Genomic DNA, 10130 nt, shown 5'->3' on the forward strand with positions numbered 1-10130 from the left:
GGCCGCCATCCTCCCCATCCCCTCCGTCCCTTCGCCGGCCGCCCTCCCCCTCCCCTTCCCGGACCCGACCCATCTTCCCTCTTCCGGAGCTCATCGCCCACCACTGTCCGGCCAGGCGTTCGTCGCCCCTCTCCCCATCTCCAGATGACGCCCGAAGCTGAAGCCAAGATCTCCACCTCCATTCTCCTTCCCTCAGATCCACGCGGCTTCTAAACCGGCTTCCAGGTCTACAACAGTTCAAGCCGAAAAGAACTCGATTCCAAGCCGTTTCTAGAAACAGCCCAACACCCCAAATCCTTCATATGAGAAAAGGTTGGTCCAGGGTGGCTTCCCGGGCTTCTGAAAAATCCCACCTTTCCTTGCCCGAAAATGTTCCTCTATTTACCCCCGAAATGCCACCGCGTACCAATTCGCAGCAACTCCTTCCTCCTCCCGACTGTTTCTTGCCCGTCTCCTCTCCCCTTCCCTCCTCTTCGTGTGTCTAGGGTTTGGGTCTGTCGACGCCAGGTTCGTGGAGCTGCTGCCGCCGCCGCTCGAAGCCTGGTTCGCGGAGCTGATGCCGCCTCCTGTGCTCGGGGCTGCCGCCTCCGCCTTTGCGTCAGCTCTGCATCAGGCCGACCTCCATCTGCGACTCCGGGATAGCGGCCGCGCCGTCCGGATCCAGTCCGCATCCGCCCCGCTCGAGACCCCGAAGGCTGGTTCGAGCGCCCGCGCCACCCCTTCTGGTTCGTGGCGCCATCGGCGGTGAATCGTTGGCCGCCACCGCGGAGACAGCAAGACTCGTCAGCCTTGGTGGTGCACAGGTGTGCGGAACCCCACCCCCTCTGCAACTCCGGAACAAGTCAGTCCTCCCCTCCGCGAAGCTGGACGGCCGGCTCACCCTACCCAGTGCTCTGATAATAAGCTCAGATGCTAGAAACTGAAAAGAACTGAATTTTAGTTTTTGGATGGCTTCAACTCACCACAGTTTTTATGAGTAGAGAAGTTAAAACCGTTTCTGAAGAAGCCGAAGCCGAAAAAAACTAGCCCAAAGTCTGTTGTTTCCATGCTTCTAAGCAAAAGATGCTTGCTATTAAATGCTTTGTTTTTACCAAAAACCCTAGGGAAATCAGAAGCTACCTTAAACCAGCTTTGTTTTGCTATTAATGATTATTTTTTGACCAATTTTTCATATTAATGATTTTGTTAGTTGCTGCTCATAGAGACCGGTCCAAAATTAAGTTCTTTTCAGCTTAACTTCAGTGGACTTAGAAGGTAGTGCCTCCTTTTGATGAAGGTTGACGTATTTCATTTCGTTAAGACTAATAATTTAGTACATAATTTATATGATATAAAGCCACAATTAGTAGAAAGAACTTTGAAGAAGAATATTTGATATAAATTCCATGTATGAAAAAACATATTAATTTAGTAATTCTTGATCAAAACGTTGTCTTAACGAAAGTAACTATGCCAACCTTTCTGAACAGTAGGGGATATTTTAAAAGCCAAACATAACTCGCCCTTGCTCTTCTCTTTGACCTGGCCAGATTTTTTTCCGCAATTTTCAATCCAAAACGAATATACAAATTCGACAAAACAAAACAAAGTGAACCGTAAGTCAGTTTTGTTAACCTTTATGTAAAGGATGTAAAAAATGTATGAAAAATAGAAGTACTGTAGATGAAAATGCACATAAAACTGGAACGCAAAGGTAAACCCACGTCCCAAAAACTTGCTGCGCAAACCAACCGTCGTCTAGAAAAATGTTAATGGGCCATGGAAAAAATAAATCTAAATCAACCCTGGTCCGAGTCCTGATGCAAAGTAACAAGCTAGAGTTTCATATATATTGCCATGAAAAATGCCGATGACTAGAAGATAGTTGACATGCATTGTTGATCCCAATGTGATATGATTTTGTACTCCGCAATTAAATTGTACACTGGTCAATTGGGCTCAAATCAGGAATACAACACATCATATGAACAAGTTGACACCAAAATGGACTTCGTTCAGAAGGCTCGTGATGATGGCCCTGCCGCAGGCACCAAGAATGCTCTGAGCTTTTTCTGAAGCTCGCTCTACCCTGATAACACAAGAGATCTAAATACTACTTCAAAGTATATATCCCAATTGCCATTAGTTTTGTCGCTGCAGTCTTCTTTTACTTTACCATAAACAGTATCAATCTTAACTGAAGTACAAGCTCAAAAAGTATCTCGTCGGATTGAACCCTATGAGTATCACTACAAGATAAAGGGAAACATGTGAGATGAATTGTCCAGGGGTAAATTCAATACTGTATTAAATGCACTTACTAAGTGGCGATAGTATGATCACAAGTCCAATTGGGTACAAGAAAAATGTTGTTCTGTCCAAAAATGGAAGAACTGCAACCAAAGAAGAATTTTTTTGTTAGGACAAAAGTGCTGACATACATGTGCAATGAAGTCAAAGATCAGACTTAACTTACCATCATATCCTAGAAAGTTCAGATAGTGATAATAAGATATCGCCACCATGAACAGGAGGTTTGATAACAGAGCAGGAAAAAAGCCATGTGCGATCAATAGAGGCGACAAAAAGTATTGAAGCACTGAGAAGAGAAATTGTCAGATACATTTATCCATAAATGTGACAACCAATTTAAGATAGAGAGAGTGCTTTCTTTATTAATACCATATAGGATGACAAATGCAGGGAAGAACGAGTTGCAGTGAACATCAAATGCATAGAGCCTGCAAGGATTTTTCCCATCATTCCTGATAATGACCATGACCTCAAGAATGAAGCAGCGGAAGAAGCAATTATTGCCTCTTAACTTTGTTACAATGCAACAAAGAAAGAACGAAGTCCATTGGCTGCTTCCTTCAAGTATTTCAGTGGTTTGGATAACCCCATGATCTATTTTTTTTGGTTCACTTTACGCGCCCCCCCCCCCCCCCCCCCAATACGATTTACTTTACACCCTAGACCAGTTTTACTTCCATTTTTACCTGGCACGGACTGGTTTAGTGGTTTTTACATTTTAGCCATGTTAGACTGGAACCATGGTTCAAAAAAGCGGTAAGCATTAAGCGATCGGTGAGGCACCGATTAGAGGACTACCGCTTAAGCGAAATTAAGCGGTGCTTAAGCGTTTGTATGGAAACTGTACTGACAATTCACAAAAATGCAATTCTAGACACACATAAGCCAATTCTGGGCACGCATACGACATATCTAAGGTCTACAATGCTTAAGACTCAAGGTATTCTGAAGATGGGACCCAACAGAAAAATAACCCAACTGCCTTCTTCCTCTCTACTCCGTATCTATCTCTTCCCTCAAAATATCCCATAGGCCACTGCATTTCTTCCTTCTCGGTTCCTTGTACCACCGAATCCTCTCCTAAAATAGTAAATTCTCTCTGCCTCCATCGAATCCTCTCCCAGAATTTGTCCTGAGGACGAATTGGACGGAAGAGGAAGAGGAAGACCTGAGGCAGTCGTCGATCTGGAATTCTGGACGGAGTGACGTACAGGACAGGGGACGAGCAGAGCAGGTCATCGATCTGGAGTGACAGAATCAAGGACAGGGGACGCACGCGTGGAGGAAGAGGAGGGGATGAAGGCGTCGGAGGATCTGCCGGCGGCACGGAAGGATCTGGACCGGCGGCCGAGAGCTTCAATGGCGCCGCCGGCTCTCTCTTCTGTGTCGCGAGCATGGAGTGGGAGTGGCCGATGGGTTTGCCTCATCCTAATCCCCAATTTCCCTCCCTCCAGCCCCCCAATTTCACGTCTCCCGCCTGCTCAGACTGAATGCTCACGCCAACAATTTTGCAGAAAAGCATCGCTTCCGCACGCAGAAGCGGACGCTCAAAATTAAGCGTGGCACTTAATCGCGCTTAGCGCTCAACCTAGTGCTCAGGGGTTAATCGACGCGGTTTGCCACCGCTCCGCTCTGAGCGCCGTGTAAGCGTACGCTTTTAAACGCTTTTTTGAACCATGACTGGAACTGAAGAAAACATGACAGTCTGGACTTCCATTTCATCGTGTTCTTTCGTCCTATTGTCACCCTGAATGTCCCTCTATTCTCAAGTTGAGTTAGAGCGGCATGATGAAATTGGTCAGGTGGGTGTCCCCAACTCCAAGCAGCTAAGCACAATGTGCTCAGGAGCATAGACTTCAGTGTACGGTACGTCCCACTGATCTTGTTTGTGGGATTGAGGCAAGGCAAGATCGAGCATGATGGTCATGCTCTGGTGTCCTAGTGTGGTGATGATAGGGGCGGGGTGATGATGGCAACACGGAAATACCAAAATAGTCAAAAACATCTTCCAATACCAAGCTATGTTACTGACAAAAATAGTAGTAGTAGTTCGAACCAAAAGTTTTATCAGTGGGTATCCGAACCGCTGCAATATTTGGGAGGGAATAAAATAGACATCTTTTCACAAAGAAATCAGCTAGACTGATCATAACACAAGATATCCAGACAGGAACCCATGAAAATTACAGAAATGCTGCCATGGGTCCATGAGTTTCATGGAACAACTATACTGTAAGCTAAATTTATTTTCGAAGTTGATAATGACATAAGAAGTTAAGAACAGAAGATCAGCTCTAAATAGCAGAAACCCTAACTCAAGAGAAAATGCATAGGAAATTACCACTCGACACGTTGTTCAACCACATGGCTATTAGGCTCCTCCCTCAAATAAGAATTTGTAAGGAACCTGCATTGAAGCATAGCAGTATAAATTCTTATTCTCGATTTACAGATTAGCATGTGCACTAAGTATTTCAACAGATTTAACAGATCAGTCATTACACATTATATAAACACTGCCACAAATGTGGCATATGACAAAAATGCAGACTAAAAATTACAAAGCTGCTACACGTGGAGAGTACAGTGGTGAAGGAATGCACGTTTCACGTTGTTCAAAATAATAAGTCATAGCTTGTAAACCTATTATTGGCCACTAGCTCATTGTAACAAGCTTTGACTTTTATTGAAAATATTTACATCTGATCACCTGTAGCCCAAGCACACGTTGAGGTAATACACCAAAACTAGTAAAACCAAAACAGTAAATCTGCCCACTGACAAGTATCGAAAAGATGATGCCAATGTTGTCATTAAGTTTCAAATGGATGTGGAATACTACCAGCCTACCACATGAAAGACTTACCAACAAAGTGTAGCCAAAACTAGTCCAGCAAACAAGAAATGGATGAACACAACCGAGGTGATTGTTAAAGCAGCATGGGAGGCACTCTCTCCAAACCTAAAGAACAAAGACAAGCAACCAAATATTGAATAACAAGGAAAAATAAGTTAACAAGTCAATGCAACAGAAATGAAGAGACCAATTAATTAATCTAATAAAATGAGAATATATGCAATATACCCTAACCAAAGACATAGATTTGAACTATCAAGATATACTCCTTCCAACAAAATCTTATATATCGAGTTTCAAGAAAAAATCTTACATATTGTGTATGTGCAAGAACTAAAAGATAATAGAAAGCTATGAATAACTCACGCTGCACAGTAAGCTGAAGTCGCAAACACAAGGAAAAGAATTAGAATGACAACAAATGCAGGATCATCCCTAGCCCACTGATTCTTTGTTTCTGAAAATGCGAATAACAGAAATCAGTAACCCACCGCAATATCAAGTGCAGTTAAGGTAAATGACTCTCTTAGCATGAAGGACATAAATTAAATTACAACAGACATCAAAGTTCAGTGTAAGATACAAGTAGACCACGTACGCTTGTGATATTTGGTGTGCTGATAGCTGTCTTCCATAATCGCAACATTCATACAAATAGACAAAAGCCAGTCAGGTGCTTAACTATAGAATGAAAATCAAGCAAGAAAAAAAAACAGAAATGAGTCATTCATCTTAAGACCATGCATCTTTGAAAGTTTGAGTGATGAAATGAAGGTGGGGATGCATCCCTCAACCATAGCAAGAAATAAGCTGGCTAAGCTTTGTGTGCTGAGCACAGGTGCAAGTGGGTCAGAAGTAGGGCTCGTTATAGCTTGTGAGGTTGGCTAACAGATTTTTTGTTTATGGGTACAGATAGTGGTGTGAGCTGTGAAAGATCTCAATGACATTCACCAAGCTTTTATCAGAAGTGTTATTTCTACAAAAGTTGCCCAGAAGATGCTATTAAAAAAATACACTCATCTTTCAGTCAGAACTTAGAAAGTAAGAATTAGCATTGACATCTTTGTGGCATTGTGACAGAGGTTAGGTGTTACTGTAACAATATTTGCAGAAAAACATTAGTATAATAAAATAAGTAAGCATAGTATTTAGAGATGGACTGAGTGCAGGATGCGTACACTACTTTTGGTGAAGTACATAGATGAACCATTTGCCAAAATGTGTACTCGATATCCATTTGCTGCCACTGTTGATGAGAAAAACAAGAGATTATTTTTGTAACAAAGTACCACAAAATCAGTGCTATACTGAAATTTATCAAAGAGATAACACATGTTGTTCACCAGCAGAAAAGGCTCATATGAAACCAAAACCACTTGGACTACCATAACACTGCTCAAAATTTTGATGGAGCATCGAAGAGGGATGGATTGATCCCATGAATAAATCATAACTCCATATAAGAAAGAGAAGACAGCATCCATGGTATGTTTATTTATATAGAGAGAGAAATCAGGCAGCTATAATCCATGCCCCCTCAACTTAATAATTAAGGGAGTATGGAAGTATGCACAGGTCACAATAACAATAAATACGCTGTGCAAGATAGCATGGGAAAGAATGGCTTGAGCTCCTTTCTCTCAGTCACACACAGAATGTGTTGGATGTAGTGTTACACTCCAAACAATGATCACTAATATGGCGTCCATTTCTTTTCCATCCCTAAATTTGTTTTCCTAGGATATTTTGATCACGCATGGAGATTATAACATAGGGAAAGAGAATGGTAGAGGGAATTACCATGATATCCCTTTTACTATTATCTTGGGGAGTATTTTGAGTGAGAAAGAATAGTAAATGACGGAGTGAATGTTCACTCACCAATTATAAAGGAAGAAGGGAGGTAAATGAGGGCAACAGAGTGAAAATTTCATTATGTTTGCATGCATATCTCTATCTGAAAAGACATCATTATGTTTCACTCTTTTGAAGTGCACCTGCTTATCTTTAAGCTGCCATACTGATTATTTCTTGACAGGGATGCAACTTTGGGAGGAATTCTCATCCTTTCAGTTCACGATGTAACAAACACACTTATAGAATATATCAGCTAAAGGTAAAGAAAACAATGAACAGGACATACCATAAATTTGCCACTTTTTAGTATTAATTGCAGCAATTGTAATTCAATTGTTCTAATCACGGTGGATGTCCACATTATGTGCAAGAACACAGATGACAAAAATCCAAGCACCAACACAATCTACCAACATCTCCAATCTACAACAAAATAATAAGTGTTCGGAAGTGAACTTTCCTTTCTTTGCTTGATTTTTTTTTACTTTTAATTCATATAATCTGTGGAGAGAACTGGTAGAGAATGTCAAAACCCAGGCTTAATTGTTGAGGAAAACAACAATATGAGCATAACCTTGACATTTGATCTTGGGAGGGGTTGGTGACATGCCCCTATTTACTCTGTATTTCATCATATGCCCACCTTTACTTTGTATTTCATCATACGCCCCTCTTTACTTTGCCACTTTCATCATATGCCACCACTTTTGTTTATTAAAATAACTTCTAATTATCCGGGCCCACATATGCTGCAGGAAAAGACAGTTTCACCCCTTCGTGGCTTGGTCAATTTTTGCAATTTCCCACACTTCTCTACACAGCTAACCCCAGCGAATTAACCTATCTATCCCGTTCATCCCTTCCCTTTTCATCCCCAGCAAGCACCATGAGCCATGCTCAGCACGGCACCTCCGGCGTAGACCAATTGAGCTGTCTGTAGTGGGAAGACGTTGTTTTCTGCCTGCTCTTCGACTCCCAATTGAGCTCCTCCAAATCATTCATTCGATTGAATCTGCCTACTATGATGAGATAGGTAGTACGAGAAAGTAACTTTTTAAGCATACATCTATACATGCCAAAGCACTGTGTTTTTATGCCTCCCCTCCCCACGCTCATACGCACCTAGACGAGCACCTTAACACATCTTTTTCTAACGTTAAGTGCATGTATGATATAACTGCGGTGTTTAGTTAGATGGTTGCCAAAGCTCCAAATTTAGACGAAAAGATAGCTGAAAAGAAGCCCAATATCAATCAGAACTCCCAGATCTATGGCGTAAGGTTGAGGCCAAGTCTTGAATCCAATGAAGAAATGAAGAACAAAACATCCATTTCTGGGCCCATCATGAAAGTTTGATTGATTCATCAAGCATCAAGGGCAACAAATTAACTTCTACAACATCAAATAACTTAATCAGTTCCCAGCCCGTTGGTTCAAATAATGCACATACTAAACCAGACAGTCTGGAACTCTAAATGTGGACGGCACCGTGCAGCCTCAAACTCGCGCACCAAACCCTGACCTCACCTTCGAGTCTTAGTTGGTACTCTCAGGAATTGAACCAAATCTCCCAAAATCTCGCGTACGCGGTATGCCCCCCCCAAAAAAAATTCATGGCACGCACCGAGACCACCGGCAAGGCTGCACAGACAGGCCACATTTCGGCGACGAGCGAAAACCCTAACGACGATTCGAGAGGTTTTCGTGGCACGAGGCCGCGAATCGCAGCAATTGAAGCGCAACGCGGCCTTGCTAATTCGCGCATCAGATCAGCAACACAGGCATGAGAAAGAGATCGGGTGAGATAGATGTAGATTCTGAGGAGGAAACCAGGACCAACCTTGACGATGCGGCGGAGATACGGGCCGAAGAGCGGCGGGGCGGAGCGAGCGGCCCCCCGGCCCTTGGACGCCGTCGTCGGCAGCATCGTCCTCCACTGGCCTCGCCTCCTCCGCTCTCGGGATCTGCTGCCGCTGCTGCTTCTTTCTTCCTCTGGTGGCTGTCACAGCGCGGGGCAAGCGAGATCTGGCTTCCTATGCAGGATGCAGCTATACTTCGTCTCTGTTCTTTTTTCGTTTTTCGTTTCTTCTTGGAACACTGCTGCCTGCGTGGTGGCCCGGTTCAACTAACTAAAAATATATACTCCTACTTTTTTTAGGGAATTACTCGTACTAGACATTTGGCCATTTGGGCTTTGTCTGTCGTGAATCCGGCCTACATGCCAGTAACCATCAGACCATAAGCATCCATAAAAAAATTAACAAGAAGCTGATTGGATTATCGTTTTTTAGTGGGAGAATTGTTATTTTTAGTTAAACTTTTGAAGGGAATTGAACTAAATACCACCAGTTCTCTCATGAAAATAATACTCACATTTAAGTATGGCCTACGCGCTTTTTGGCCCTTCGGAGCAAATGACAGAAGCGTGAACAACCCCACTATGTTACTGAGAGCAACTAAGATAAAACTAACCGTGCTGTCAAAAAAAATATCAAACTAACCATCGTTTTTTGAGAAAACATTGATCTCTTGTCGTTCCTCTTCTCTCTGACAGCGGTCTGGCGTTGAGAGGCGTGGGGCCAAGGATCAACATCTGGCATCTATTTTTTTAGGTTCGTGTGCTCTTAACGGTGGACATGACGTTGTCTAGATGTTTTTGTGATTCGTCTTTTGATGCTTTTGAGTTTATTTTTCTTGTCCACTCAACGATGGAACGACGGCTACGACGATCTTGGTTTCTCACTGTTTGGGGTGGACGGATCATCCGATTTTTCAAAACCTATGAAGTTAGTCTAGATTGTGCAAGTGTGTTGTTCTACAATTTCATCACCAAATACATGGAGAAAATCAAAATGCAAAGATTGGATCTAAAGTCTAAACACGTTGATTTCGAAGGACCGTGACAAAGCTTTTAGTTTATCGAGTATCTTCGTCGTTCATATTTGTTTCGACTGTATTGATCCTTTCGTGAATCAATAAAGCTAGAAAACCGTTCTTAAAAAACAGAAGAGTGAACTTCCGGAGGCCTACAAGGCACATTATTGGACAGATACAAGACACATACCGAACAACAGGTTCTGCCTTTTCTCTTTACTTGCTAGCACAATCCAGGTTTATGAAGTGT

At 42.6% G+C, this 10130-nt stretch overlaps 1 protein-coding gene across 2 annotated transcripts; it reads right to left on the reverse strand.

Annotated features, from left to right (window-relative positions):
• Positions 1-1800: 1800 nt before the first annotated feature.
• Positions 1801-9121, reverse strand: LOC100828529 (protein unc-50 homolog). 2 transcript variants are annotated; one of them, XM_014903371.2, is made up of 10 exons: positions 8847-9121; positions 6333-6395; positions 5748-5777; positions 5516-5606; positions 5159-5254; positions 4634-4699; positions 2662-2720; positions 2456-2578; positions 2301-2372; positions 1801-2228 (listed from the first exon to the last, which is right to left on the reverse strand). In XM_014903371.2, the coding sequence occupies exons 2-10, from the start codon at positions 6346-6348 to the stop codon at positions 2173-2175; spliced, it is 609 nt and encodes a 202-aa protein (XP_014758857.1). In that variant the 5' UTR covers positions 6349-6395; positions 8847-9121; the 3' UTR covers positions 1801-2172. The 2 variants fall into 2 exon arrangements, with proteins under 2 accessions (XP_014758857.1, XP_003576742.1); XM_003576694.4 differs by having other exon boundaries at positions 5748-5773; positions 6328-6395.
• Between the last annotated feature and the right edge of the window lie 1009 nt (positions 9122-10130).

The sequence above is a fragment of the Brachypodium distachyon genome, chromosome 4 (genome assembly GCF_000005505.3).
Source record: "Brachypodium distachyon strain Bd21 chromosome 4, Brachypodium_distachyon_v3.0, whole genome shotgun sequence".
Taxonomy (NCBI): domain Eukaryota; kingdom Viridiplantae; phylum Streptophyta; class Magnoliopsida; order Poales; family Poaceae; genus Brachypodium; species Brachypodium distachyon.

Bases quoted from the DNA above. Each gene is read 5' to 3' on its own strand.
- LOC100828529 (XM_003576694.4), bottom strand. From the start codon at position 8,933: ATGCTGCCGACGACGGCGTCCAAGGGCCGGGGGGCCGCTCGCTCCGCC. The intron at 5,774-6,327 runs GTACGCATCCTG...TATGGAAGACAG, and splicing joins TGTACTTCACCAAAAGTAGT to CTATCAGCACACCAAATATC. The intron at 2,579-2,661 runs GTATTAATAAAG...TTCTCTTCTCAG, and splicing joins TGCATTTGTCATCCTATATG to TGCTTCAATACTTTTTGTCG.